General features: G+C 41.4%; 1 protein-coding gene across 5 annotated transcripts in view; it reads left to right on the forward strand.

Annotated features, from left to right (window-relative positions):
- Positions 1–14491, forward strand: part of LOC112981187 (lethal(3)malignant brain tumor-like protein 4) — a 49806-nt gene that overhangs the window by 12471 nt on the left and 22844 nt on the right. For all 5 annotated transcript variants that reach the window (XM_064524948.1, XM_064524947.1, XM_026096654.2 and 2 more), the window contains 10 exons: positions 2466–2574; positions 3138–3309; positions 4603–4660; positions 5819–5907; positions 7139–7243; positions 7900–8035; positions 8529–8620; positions 9597–9748; positions 11140–11216; positions 12680–12765. In XM_064524948.1, the coding sequence (XP_064381018.1) occupies positions 2513–2574; positions 3138–3309; positions 4603–4660; positions 5819–5907; positions 7139–7243; positions 7900–8035; positions 8529–8620; positions 9597–9748; positions 11140–11216; positions 12680–12765 (1029 nt within the window). In that variant the 5' untranslated portion in view covers positions 2466–2512. The remainder of the gene's footprint in view (positions 1–2465; positions 2575–3137; positions 3310–4602; positions 4661–5818; positions 5908–7138; positions 7244–7899; positions 8036–8528; positions 8621–9596; positions 9749–11139; positions 11217–12679; positions 12766–14491) is intronic.

A 14491-nucleotide genomic window follows, 5' to 3' on the forward strand; every position in this document is an offset into this window, starting at 1 on the left:
CAATGACATTGCCGTTTCTCCTTAAGATGGATGATTTATTTGTCACATTTATTTTCCTTATGTGTGTGGAACATGAATGGATGGCATAGTGCTGGGATTCCTGGTTCAGGATGAATCCTCAGTGGCGTTGCTAGTTATTTCTGCAAGAACCTGCTTGAAAGTTGCCTCTAACCTAACTCATGCCAAGAGGTACAATGTTAGCCACAAGAGTTTTGAGGTTTCCAAGGCTAACTAAACTAGGGAAAACTGAGTTTTAACAGGGTAATACAAGCATGTTACTGGACATGCACATCAACATAATGATCAAGGAATATCTTGGACAGTCCTTTGCAGATCTGCACTCTTGCCCTGCTTCTGTGGGAAACAGAAGCTTGAGACAGATTATTTATGTCCCAGCCTCTTTGGGTTTTTTCTTTGCAGGCCACTCTGAGCATTCAGTTGGTTAAGGTGGGCAGCCACATTTACTTTGGTAAATCACTTGATTCCTTTGAATTACTCACTGTTTCGCGAGAGCCGTCTTGTGGACGTGCCCAGGTGTCTTCCAGAGAGTGCCGATGGAGACCAGTGGTAGGTAGGGAGTGACAATTCAGAGCTCTCATCTCAAGAGTATGGTTGGCCATCCAGTATCAGATCATATTTTAAAGATGTTCTGGTCTGGGTTAAACTTGGCAGCTTGTGGATGTGGCGTAGGGAGCCCTTGACATGTTTGCCTGCCTTCTTGCCTTGCCTGTAAGGAAATGGATCTTGTACTGGGATGTGATGAGGCATAAGAATTAGCTTGGCACACAGGTGCACCACAAGACCACAGCTGGAGCCCATCTTCAGTGTCTTGTTCTGCTGGACACCACCAATGCATCCTGGTACAGTAACTGAAAGGACATTAACTCTTTTTATAAGGTTTCTGTTAGCAATACTGGATCGCTAGGCAGGGCTGTATCACTCAAATCATACACACCCGCAGAGGGAATTTCTGGTTTGGGAAGAGAACAACCTCTCTTCTCTTGCTGCTTGCCTGGACAAGCATCTGCCAGTTGGCTTTCCCCAGGATTTTGAAGGAAAGTTCTGTGTCTGGTAGGAAAGCTTTGTACCTGTCTCCCTGCTGGCTTTTCTCATCTCAGGTTTCACTGTAAGCTCTACAGATTCACTTACGCTTCTAGGCGTTGGCTCATACTCACACTGAGGACCACTGTCCTCCTCGTGTGAGAGAGTTGAGGAAATATCAATCCATCAGGCAAAGAGTTGGTTCTTACATGGTCACCACAGCACAGCGAGTTTTTCCTCATCCTTTTAATCCAAGTTTGTTCCATATATCAGCGTGACTTCTAATTGAGCAAAGCTCTTCAGGCATCATTGGTCTTCCAAGTTTTCCCTGTTTTGTCTTCTCCCTGACCGGAATCATTGGTCCCCAGTGGCATATGGAGAGGTTTTGAGTTGTAGCATAACCAGGCATGCAGGCACTCTACTTGTGAGCAGTTTGTCAGCCCAGTTCCAGCCAGGACCATCTGACATCCACATTGGGCTGCTGGGAACAATCAAATCTAGATGAAAATTTTTGGTCATGTTAACAGAGGAAGTACAAATACTGGTAAGAAGACTGGGAAAATAGTTTTAAACAAAAAGCAAGCTAACTGATATCTCAATCATTTGGACTCTGATTTTTAAAACTGTTAAAGGGTGCATTCAAAACTGGGTTGATCAAACCAGTGCACACAAACTGTGCCACTAAATCCAGAATAGGAATGATGTTGTTTGCATAGGAGCCCACATGCATAATTTGTGCATGAGATTACTTGAATGAAACATGCATCGAACTAGTGCAGTTTCCTGATAATGTGGATCACTGCAGTTGTGTTTTGTTAAAATATTTAACATAGAGAGTTTAATTTGTGTTAGGAAGAACTCAAATCATTGCAGAAAGTAAACCTAAGTGGTACATTGGGGTTATTCCTTGCATTACTGTGTTTTCATTCAGATGTTTCTCTTGCTAGACATAAGGATAATTGCTTTTATTTTCCTATTAATATCGATGTTTTTAGAGGCTGCATATAAAAGTCCAAAGTGTATGAAAAGGCTGAAGTTTTAAAACTTAACCAACTTTGTTTTATAAGTATGCAAAAAAGGTGGACTTGTTTGATATTTGTCTTTCAAGTTAGAGGGTTACTAGGAATAACAAAAACATAAAAAGGTTTCTAATCGTATCCTGGTTACAGCCTTGAGATTATATCCTTCTTTAACACTTTTGCAGAGGGCAAATTTCTCTGAAATTAAAATAATACAGCTGTATGTGGTTTTCTTTAATGGGATGGTACATGTTTTTATATGCTAAAGCACAGATAATTACTTGCCTCACAATGGAGTAGTGAGATTGTAAAGGGCTTTGTCAGAACTCCTTGCATGAATGTGTTTAAAAAGTACAAAGCTTTAATATTTAAATTTAATACTTCTCTTTCTCTTTACTTCTGCAGTGCCTAGAGACATCGTGCCCCGTTCTGATTTCCAAGCCCGTAGGCAAATGGATGGCTTTGAGAATGGAAGGTTTGGTGCTCAAACATGCTCTCAGCAGTACAGGGGCAGGTAAGTAAACCCCAGATTCTTCTTATTCTGTATTTAAAAATGTTCAAGGAGAATGTAGTGTTCGAGACAAGTTTTGCTGTGACAGTAACGAAAACTGCAGAGTAAGTGTTAAAATGGCACGGCAGAAGCAGAGCCGCCTGCAAAGCTCTGCTGATGACCTTCCTTCTGCTCTCGTTGCTTCCCATGCCAGACCGAGGAGAGCATCCTCTCTGTGAGCTCAATCCTAACTTCTCTTCCCAGTCTGCATAAACTCCGTTTGCGTGCGTGGTGCATCCGTACCCCGTCTCTACAGATAAGGATGATGTCTTACTTTCCGTAAAGTTGTAAAAAAGCAACACTAAAAACCTGCTTGAGCTGCTGTGGTAGTGAGAGCTATACAGGTACTTTGGGGTGCTTTAAAATAAATAAACAAATAAATGGAAAAATCCTGCAAATGGGATTCACTTGGTAGGTTCTCAGCCCAACCATCCTCATTCTGCCAAAGAGGTACAGAGATACTGGGGAAACTGCAAGAGTATTGTTGGGCTTTTAATTTGATTTTGTTCTCAATTTTGGGTGTTTAGTGATACCAGAGACATTCCAGATGGTTGCAGAAACAGGGGAAATAGTAGAAATCTTAATGTCAGCATTGGCTGTCAGGGGAATGAGGCTGGCAGACCTGTCAAACGTCTCCGAAGGAAGAGAAGACTGCTTCTGGAGTCTGAGGAGGAGCAGGAAAATGCAGATGAGGATGAGGTAAATGAGGTTGCATGCATTTTCTTTAAAGAGAAGTATAAAGAGCAAAATCAATTCTGTGGCTGAAATTTCACTGTGCAAAGAAAACAGAGCCAATAGAGGTTGTTCTGTGCCCATGAGGGAAGGGTCTGGGTCTGATCCTGATTCACATCAGTAAGGAGGAGACATGGGTGAATAGCTCACATGGAGTCAAAGTCAGAATTCAGACTACAACTTAGTATAGATGCAAGTTACAGGCCTGTGCACCAAGTATGTTTCACAGTAATAAAAATACATGCAGTGAGGTTCGTGTCCCCAAAAATACTATGTCTAATGACAGCTGAAGAGAAGTACCTCAGTCCGGACACTAGATCTTTTCTTAACTTTAATCAGGCATCTTAGTCCCTGTAGGACCCTTCTTCTTGCAAGTCTGCGCTCCACCACTGTGTGCGTAGCATCCCAGGCCTGACCTGGGCTCAGAGCTGCTGGCACGGTTGCTTGTTGACTATGCAAGCCAAAATTTCTGATGTCATGAGCAGTTTAACTCATTTTGCTGCTCAGCTTTTCTTTGTGATGGGTGTAAGGTATTTTGAAGTATATGTGACTTCAGACACGCTTCCCTTCCATCTCCTCCCCCTTCTGCTGCTCATCTGAAACTGCCCCACTGTCTCTCTTGGGGCATGTTTTGGCAGGCAGCTTTGCATTTCAGATTTTGCCCTTCTTGGCCTGCTTTGAGAAATGACAGCCCTGGGTGAATTAACATGAGTACAAAAACCACATAGAAGAAATGTGAATAGCAATCTGACACGATGTGTGACATAGGGAGACAAAATTCTCTGGGGTGTTCTTCTATGACAGCAGTTACCTGAAGCTTCTGCTTCCTTCAGGGCTTCGTAAATAATTTTTCTCTATATCAGTTCTCTGGCATAGAAGAACATAAGGAAATCTGAAGAGAAAATGGAGCATTGCAGTAAGGTTGCTTATGCCAGCCATAAATCCTGCGGTGCAGAGAGCAAATCCTGTGTATCGTAATGGAGATTCTGGTCCTGTGCTGCTCTTCAGTGGCCCAGTTTAAATGAACTTTAATAACTTCTATAGAAAAACTTGTAAAGCACTGTGGGATACTGCAGGGTGAAAGTTATATATGTAACATACTCTACTAAAGCTCTTGCAGGGTTGCTTAGAAAGAAATAATGCTAGCTAATATTTCTGTTAGTTACATGTTACGTCCTTATTGTACCTGCATTGTGAGATGATCAAAGAGAGAGGAAACAACAATATTGCTAAACTTTTTTTTAACGTATCTGTGTCTAGGAGAAGAATAAATCAAATAATAAGAAAGGCCGCAGAAACACTAAACCAATAAAACAAGGTGAGCTAAGCTCATGGTCTCTTTTCTTTAATGTTTATAGATTTTTTACTAGCTATTATAAAATGAACAATAGTAAACAGAAGAGGAAAGGACAGTGGAGCTCATTTCACATTCAGAATAGTTTATTGCTTATTAGGTACATAACCCTCTTATCATAGTCAGTCTTCTGAAATATGCTAGCTGGAATATGCTAGGCTTGCCCGCGTGACGGGCACGGCACAGAGGATCTCGAAGGAGACAGCCTGGTCCAAAGCTCCCTGGAGCCAATACGAATCTCTTGTCCATTGACTTTAGAGAGCTTCAAAGCCACAGACTACAAATTCTAAATAGAAGATAAGCTGTAAGCAACATGTGATTGCTTATAGACTTTGAGTTAGATTTACTATATATCTTCAGGGAGTTGGTTTATGTAAATTGGGGAGAGATTTTTAACAGGCATTTAAAATATAATTTAGTGTGTGTATGAGTGTAGTCCTGCTAGAGTGAATCCAAACATCTGGGAAGTTGTTGTCTTCACCTCTGTACTGGTAGCTGCCTTTCTAGTAGATACATCATGGTATGAGCAGGTTATAAATATATACGTAATCTTGTGAACTGACCAAAAATTCACTTGGTTTTTCATTTGTTTTGTTTTAGGTTTCTTTCAGCTGCAATTGTATGCCTCTCTGTGCTGTCTTTTAGTTCGTATCTAACCCCTTGCTCCTGAAATATTAGGAGAAGGCATTGTTTTCCAGAATTCCTTTATCATGTCCAAACTTTGCAGTGGCAGCGCTCCCTTGGCAGCTTGCCACCAGTCTGGGCGCTGCAATTCGCTTGACCTATGATGTAATAATTTTTTTTTTTTTTAATGCAAAAGGAACACAATTGTCCTACTGCTGGAATTCATATTTTTCCTCAAAAGCCGGTTACCACTGCCTGCTTTGGGGGTACAAGGGAATAACAGCCGTGGCGTGTGTGTGGCCTGCAAGGTGAACTCTGAGGTCCTCTACTGCTCTTGCTGCTTGCTCTATAAATATCCTTCTACCTGATCGAAGAGAGCAGTGTTGTTGGGTGTTGTTATAAATGACTTGAGGAAATGGGAGGCAAAAGAGAAGAGAGGGCAGAACAGGAGGTGCCCGAGAGAAACGTTCATTCTTCTTTCTGTTTTTGATTGCTTAGTTGTTCCTGCGAAGAAGAAGGTGTGGAACTGGGTTTCCTACTTAGAAGAGGAACGGATGCCAGCTGCTCCCCCAAAACTCTTCAGAGAGGTTGGCAGCTTTTTGAACTCTTTCCCTATGTTTTTCTCGGGCCACGTCACAGAATTACTAACTTCACAGAATAGAACTGGAGACTGCCATCGGACCAGCAGTTATATTTACTAGTTGTTTTGGTGTAAGCAGGCAGTAAAAGCCCCACAAAAAAGCCAATCAAACGTCACTTGCAAATAAACAAGGACTGTTTCAGTCTGCTTTGGGTAGCTCTGAATAAATCAGCTGTAAGGCAATCACTAAGTAACATTAGAGGGGAACATTTTAATGTCTCTTGTACGTCCTGTACTTGATTTATGGTTGTACAATGCCCCTTCCAGCCTTGCTGTGTCGAAAACTGGCAGTCAGTTCGCTCTTTGAATGCTGGATTGTTATGGACAATCTCACCGAGAAGCAGTTGTTACAAGGGAGGGTGGAAGTCGCATTCATTCATGATCTAATACATTTTAAGCTGAGAGAGAACGAATTTAGGTTTGGTGAAGATGCTTCAGCACTTCACTCACTGCATCAGCCCAAAGTAAAAGTTCATCTCCCAGTGAATTTTTTGAAGCCAAGGGCTCTTGACACGTTACAGATGGAGATGACAATCAAAAATGAGTAATTACAGTGTACCACCATAAGCCGTTTCTCCTTAAGCCTGTCTTATGCTTCAAATGTTTAATGTGGATTAAGATTGTGAATAAATGGAGAAAAAAAAATTGCATTCAGGAATTGCATTCTGTGAATGGACTTTTACTCCCGAGTAAACAGGCCTTGGCCTTTTTCCCGGTTGAGGATGAGACCTTACAGGGAACGTGCCCTTTGGGAAGGTCCGGACTGTTGACCTCATGCTGATACAGGCAAAATGATTTTATCTTTCCTGACTGTTTTTGCCAGCCCTCCTGTGCTGGGCTGTGAAGGGGACTTTTTTTGTGTTCAGATTGAACTCATTGCTACATCTGCTAAAAGATTTGTTCATAGTTAATTGCAACAGACTCATGTTAGCCTTTTTTTGTAGAGTGTTTAGAAAGTTATATCAAGTAAATCTGAAATATGGTGATTGTGCCTTTATTGATCTCTACCTGTGTTTGTCTATTGAAGTAGTGGTCATTTAGTGATAGGTTTTTCTTTTGTGAACTGAAAATCTAAAGCCTTAAGAATACTTGATGGCTGCTCTGCAAAAGACTGTCTTCAGGAATTAAAAACAAATTTTTCCTCCCATCTTCCCCCCTTTTTTCCCCTTGTCTCACAGTATCAATCGTTCCCACAAGGCCGAAATGGATTTAAAGTCGGAATGAAATTAGAAGGGCTGGATCCTGAACACCCATCTCAATTTTGTGTCCTTACTGTGGCAGAGGTAGTTGTTCTTCCTGTCTCTGATTCCAAAGATCTCATTTAGATTCATGCTTGTTGGGGTTTTTTTTGTCCAATAAAAAGTTAGAAACACGAAGAGAATAACATTCTAATAAATTAAACGATTAGGAGAAGTTCAAGGTGACATTAAAGGAATAGTTATGTAGGTAAGCATCTATACCTGAAAACCTACTGTCAAATTTTTTGCAATTGTAATTCAGAAAAAATGCATCTATTTATTCCATGCAGTGAATGAATATGAAGAAGAATGATGAAATTAGGCTCTAAGACTTAGTAAATATAAAGCAAGTTGAAATGCTGTTAAGCTTATTCAGTTCCGTGAAATCTGCATTGATTTGGTATAGACATAAATGTTCTCCGCTGTGTTTGTACTCCACATGTTTCAGCGCAGGAATGTGGAATATGAGGCCAAGGAAGTTACACTGGCCAATTTTCTTTTCTACTGTTTGAAAAGAGGAAAGAGGAGCATGGAAACTAGGAGATGTAAATGAGGAAAAATAGAATTAGGCTTTTAAAAAATAAATCAGATCTTAAATTTACTTCTATTTATAAATCCAGATGTGGAAGGAGGGTTTCATTAATATTTTTATTTAACTTCTTTATGAATCTCTATGATAATAAGAGCTCCCCTGCTTATAGGTACAAGGGTATAGAATGAGATTGCATTTCGATGGCTATCAGGAGTGCTATGACTTCTGGGTCAATGCTGATTCCTCAGACATCCATCCTGTCGGCTGGTGTGAAAAAACGAGTCATAAGCTGCTCCCTCCTAAAGGTATGCAAACAATAGTGATATACAAGAAAAGGTAAATTCTGCTAAGAACTATTTGTCCTGGCTATCCATGTTTCATTTTTGATTTGATTTTGTTGTCGAACTCAATCCAAGTCTTTTAGAGGGGAGAGGTGTGATTAAGATGGTGAATCACAGAAGAGCAGAACACCTTCCTCTGGATATTCCTAAAGATTGATGTTGTTAATTGAATTAGAAGCTGTTTATTGGACAAGTGTATAAAGCAGGAAATCTCTTTGGGGTCCACAACTTTTCCTTCTTTCCTGCTTTCCATTTCCTAGAAGCTTGTGCAGTTTTAGATTAATGATTAGGCATTGCAGTGAAAAAGAAAGAAATGTTTTAATGGAAGTGCATAACCCTTGGAGACAAGGGCGATTATCATGCAAAGTTCAGATTCTTCCCAGGTAATTTCCATTTCTGAGAAACCAATCTGATTGTAACAGGCCTGCGTAAAACAATCTTTTACCTCTCTTTCTAGGTTTCAAGGAAGGAGAATTTAATTGGACTTCCTATTTGAAGAATTGCAAAGCTCAAGCAGCTCCAAAAAGCCTTTTCAAGACCCTCAGCACAGTAAGTGGTGGTATTGAATACAATGTTTTCAAATAGGTCTGATGCGAAGCTAGTTTTGACCAGAATATTTACATGGTTTTCTAATACATTTATGCCAGAGGTACAACCACAGTGTGCAATCAGATGCAAGCTATTTCCTGCTGTGATTTATTTGTAAGATGGGAAACTACTGCTATTTTTCTTCCTTCCTCCAGTCACTGGCTTTCCAGACAGAGAATTTGTTTCCCCTTCTCTTTAATACTGGAGGAAAAGATTTACACTGCCATTTGTTAAATATATTACAACAATCTGTTTTGCTCTGTCCCCACAGTCAAAATATTTGTGTTACTTTCCTCTATTTTAATAATTTTCAGAATAATTTCTGCTTTCCAGCAGCATGCTCATGTGCACCATGGGATCCATCATCAGGTTACAGAGCTTGAACAGTTTTCATCCTTCACCCAGCACTGTTTTTCTTCAGCTGTTGGCCTCAGTTCTTGTATAGCACTCATTCCCATTTTATGTCACTCGCATGACACAAAATCCACAACATAGTGCATTGACGCTGCAGGTAGACAGAGCATTGACTTCGGGTAGGATCATGGTCTGATCATGTAGCTCTGCTTCCGACTGATTTACCTTTTTACCGTGAAGGATCTTTAACTTTTGCACTAATAAGGCAGGATCTGAAATGCTCACGCTTATCCTCATCACCAGAAGACTGTGTGCATCTCAGCCTTGGAGTCTGTAGTGTTGTTGTGTACCTGGAGATCCTGTTGTTCAGGCTTTTTTTAGAAATGGTCACAATTATTGTCAGAACACAGAGATCTTGTCTGCAGCTCTCTTGCCAGATGCACTGTCAGGCTGCTAACTAGAGTGTGTTTTGGTCTGTGCATGTCAGAGTTAAAACCTGCAACAAATGCATTTATAACAGTAATTTAAATGGCCTGATCTACAGTGCGGCTGATGTTCCCTTTCCTGGTGTCCTGTTCCTTAGCCTGTCATGCCATCTGGTTTTCGTCTGGGAATGAAACTAGAGGCAGTGGACAAGAAGAATCCGTTGCTGATGTGCGTCGCAACCATCACTGACATGTGGGATAACCGCCTGCTGATTCATTTTGATAACTGGGACGAGAATTATGACTACTGGTAAAGGAAATGTGTTTTTAAAATGTATCTGCAAATAGACTGTGGTTTATTTCACCTTTTCACTAATGGTATTAGCTAATATTTTAAACGTAGTCACTAAAGTTGGGATCTTGAATCAGCTCTCAAATGTAGATAGATAAAAGATTAAGGAGTGTTCACATTATCCGTTGCTCTGGCAGAGCTGAAGGAAGGGTAGGCTCCGCTCGGTAGTGACAGACACCTGGAAGTGGTATCGTCCTCTCCTCCAGAAGTAGCAGCAGGTGGTGGCATGTCTCTCTGCAGACTTGTATTTGGAAGCAGGCAGTACTGGAGTCAGTAAAAATCTTTCCATTTATTACAGTGAAGTTTAGAAAAGGTGCCTTTGAAGTAAAAGTGGTTGCCAACATTTAGGCTTTTAAGTCCTGACCTGCTCTTCAGTTGTGTTTCACACCTGAGAATCTTGGTCTCCTGCCCTCATTCTGGGGCCAGGTGGAGTATTAATAAAGGAAATGTTTTCTATCTACGGTCCATGTTTTCCAACCCACATGAAATGAGACACTTTCTTTGATGTTGTCTATAAAAACCAAAAGGGGGTGCCCTGTATTGCTCTTTTCTTCAGAATGGTCTTTTCTTTTTTTGCCTTAGATGTGTCACCCAGAGCTTTGTAATACCAGTGTGTGAATTTACAGGACTTTAGATCTTCTTCCTTTACTGTTTTAGTCTGTGAAGCTTTGTTTCCGTGCCATGTTTTGCTTTGAATTTTAAAACTGCAATACAAAATACAAGCAGACAAAGCTTCAAAGTATAGTTTGGCTGACACCACGCAGGCTTTTCCAAGGTCTGAAAGACTGCTCTGGTCCCTTCCTCGGAGCAGATGTGACTAAAGGAGCTATTTCACATTGGCCCATCTTCTTCAGGGACTCAGAAGATCAAAACATGCAATAAAGTTAGGAGCCAAGGCACACACCACTAGTTTTCAACTATAATTAATGGCTAACGTGCATTTCTAAGCTAAGGCCTTAAAAGTCATAGCCCCTTATGCCAAATTAATAGTGTTTCTGTTAGGGGCGAGTGTTTTTGTTCATTTTTTGTTTCAACTTTGACAGTCTGTGTCCAGGCTGAATGGTGGTCTGTATGGTCCATGTTTTATTAAAAAACATGCAGCTTTCACTTTTTTAAGCACCAAACATATTCTAAGGCTTCTTTGTATTTGCCTATCTCTCAGGGCAGCTTGAATGCCTTGAAAATTTAACTTTATCAGTTCTAAGAAGGTAATGCTTGTCTCTTACACTGTGATCACACCCACTGAAAGCATCTGTTACCCCAGCAAAGGCATATCAGGCAGCATTTGAATTTCTGTGTTTCTTCTTGCTTTGAAATCGGCTGGTGCCAATTTTTTCTCTTTGATTCAGGTGCGAAGCTAGCAGCCCATGTATTCGTCCTGTTGGTTATTGCCAAGAAACTGGAACCCCACTGACAACACCACCTGGTATGTTGAAAGTGAGACTTATTTCTTGCCTCAGTCAAAAAACCTGCAAGCTCCATCTTCCATAATTATGTATTTGCAAGTTACAGGTTCCATTCAGTTCTCTTTTTCTCTGCTGACTGAACAATGTTATTGTTCGTACTTGTTGCTGCAGTAGCTTATTTTGTTTTATAGCTCTTTCAAGCAGTGGAATGAGGTTTGGTAACTTGCAATTGAATTTGATTTCAGAAGGGAAAGAGAGTTTTGAAGTATTTGCAATGTTTCCTCTAAGGTGAGCTGGAAGAAAAAGGAATTGGTATCACAATTTTGTCGATGGTAAGATGGAATTTTTGGAAATGAAGGATTAACTGAAGCCACATCGTTTTGCTGCTGCACTGGCATTCAGTAAATGAAAAGGAATAGTGGCAAATGAGAAAGTACAGAGCCTACAGGAAAATCAATGTTGTTTTCAGGCCTTGAGAGCTCTCATTCACCTTAAAAAAAATAAAAAAAAGTCTGCTGTTTGCTAGATTGACAGCTCTGGAGCAAGAAGTTCTGTAATTACCGATTATCAAACTTAGTAGAGTGGGTGGCAGTACAGGCTCCGTCAAGAAGGAAAGATTAGCCTTTGTGGCTTTGCTGCAGATGCTAAAGGGGTTATAAACTCTTACTCCTCAGCAGCACCCCATCTGTTCCCTCTCCTGCAGCATGCAACAAGGCTGTGGTGAGCAGCTCCTCTGCTAACACCAGAATTGCCTGTGCCCCTAGCAGGATCTACGGCCAATTCTGGTTTCTCCGCTGAGAGATTCATATGCAGAGCAATTTGCAAACTGTCCTGTGCATTTTGTGGTGGCCCCTCCTGCCAAAAGAGAACACTGAAGCTACAAAAATACTGAAATAACAAGGAAAATGAAGTAGAAATGTTTCTTAAACGTAGCTTAGAAGTTACTGCTAGAGAGAAACGTTGCGTGGTTGTTACAGTAGCAAACCTATGTAGATCCCTGAAATTATGGTAATGGTGATGGAATCTTTTATCTCCAAGCTGCTAATTTTACCCAGCTATGGGTGAGTAGGTAGGAGGTGATGAGAAGTTTCTACAATCTGACAGCCACTCACACAGAAAAGTTAATAAAAAAAGAAATTAATTTGGTGGTGCCATTCCACATCACAGAATCCTCTGACTAGCTTTTAATTGGCAGCTTTCTCTAGAGAATAAGAATTGATTAAGTTGTACAGAAATAAACTGTTCAAGTTTTTTCTGTCAGGGTTAAAGCCCTGTGTGGAAGCTGTGGAAATCTGCAGTGCTGTTGTGTGTGCTCTAAGTGGTGTGTATGAATAAACAGACCACTTTCCAGTGTCATCCTTTATAAGGGCTAAATTAACGTAATAGCCATGTGCTACATAGCTTCATCTCTGTTGTTTGTAACAAATAACTGCAGATTTTTTTTAAATGTTAATCTTCCTTTTTTTTTCCCACCCTCCTCCAGGATACAAGGATTCCAAAGCCTTCTCATGGGAGAAGTATTTAGAAGAAACTAATTCTCAGGCAGCCCCAGCAAGAGCATTCAAACTGGTTGGTGAATCTCTGATTTTTCTTAAGTCAGGAAAGGAGAGAAAACCGTGCTGCTATTTACCCTTTCTTGCTAGATCTGTTATGTGACGGTGGTTCACCATGTCTGTGCCAAATGGGTAAAATTGTGGTTTTTTTGCTTTGAGCCTGAGTTAAAGATCATCCCCCTCTGCTGCTAAAAGAAAACACAAGAGCAGACTATGAGACTTTAAAAAAAAAATGTGGTGAAAAGCTGTCTTTAAAAGTATCTTTGACTAAATGACTTCAGTTCCTCCATTAACAGAGTTAAGGGAAAAACCTCCAATACATACAGATAATCGTAGCTTTTGGAGGAATGCATGAAAGGCAGTGCCGCACTTCAGAGAAGGCATGGAGAGGAGAAAGAGCTGGTCTTCTGCTCGTGGTCCAACTGGGTGGGTGAAGGGGACCTCCCAGGTGACAGCTGAGCGGGGCTCATGCTGGTTGAGCAGACTTTCCAGAGTCTCTCTTCACTGGGATCAGAAGAGGATGTCACTGGCCTGGAACTGGGGACATTTTGCAGGGACTGGGAAGAGGAGGTGTGTGGGGGGGTATTTGGGGGAGAACAGGATATTTTTAATTCCTCCATCAGATGTCTCCCCTCTCCCCTAGATAACCTGCTCGTCAAATATGTCTGTAATTGGTGGGAATTAGAGAGCTCAAAGATAATGTTTCCTTATAGATCTTCTGAATATCGATGCATGAGCGAGAGATGGTAGAGAGGGAAAGGCAGCACTGCAAGTGGGGAGGTATCAGCTGAGCTTGGCTAGGTGACACATGTGCTGCGTCTTGCTCAGCAAGTAGTTTGCAGGCATGGGGCAGCACAGGGGAATGTGGGCAACAGGAGTGGGGACTGGAGGCGCTTCAGAGAAATGGAAAGGGATGGGGTCTTGATGCAATACCTTCTTTCTGCAGTTTGCTGAGCAAGGGAGAACACGTCACTGGAGCTGCCTAACTCTGGGGAAGGGAAAATCTCCCTATTGTAACTTGGGGGATGTAACTCTAGTTGCCAGATAAGCTATAGGCAAAGTCTGCACTGAAATAAATGGGGAGACAACAAAACATCTTTTCTTTCTCACATCCTGCATATCTGCTATGCTGTAGCTGCTGGGTCCCACTGTCTCCATGGTACCCACTGGTTCTGTATGGTCTTTCCCGGCCTCGCATTTAGTAGCTGACACTCAGATCCTCCTCTTTGAGAGATGGACCTTGTCAGTGTCTGTCTGCCTTCTGGTGATCCCAAAGGAAGTCAAAACCAGCTGTGGTTTCCTTGAGGAGCTTAAGAAAGGATCTGTGCCCACCTGTTTCTCTTCTGGTATCATGGGTAGGGTGATCTGGTCCACTTCTGCCTGGGGTCGATCAGGAACTGATGTGTGTTACTGCCGGAAATTCTCTCTTCAAGAAACTCTTCTAAAATACTTTCACCTTGCAAATTGTGCAGATCCCTCTTCCTCTGGTTGGTGAGGCTGGAATACATAGAGTGAAAATTTCCTATCAAGGGCTTATATAGATTGAAATTCTTCTAAGAAGAAGCCCATTGTGCCCTCCACAGCAATAAGCATACTACCAGATGCTAGAGTGTTTCTGCCAAACTCCTAGATGGTGCAAGACCATCCTTCAGACTGAATCTGAAGATAGTTCTTTCAACCTTGGGAACGAGGTCTTCAGTTCCCTACAGAGGAGTTCAGTGCATTTATTTGGATGGAAGCTC

Source organism: Dromaius novaehollandiae, chromosome 23 (genome assembly GCF_036370855.1).
Source record: "Dromaius novaehollandiae isolate bDroNov1 chromosome 23, bDroNov1.hap1, whole genome shotgun sequence".
Taxonomy (NCBI): Eukaryota; Metazoa; Chordata; class Aves; order Casuariiformes; family Dromaiidae; genus Dromaius; species Dromaius novaehollandiae.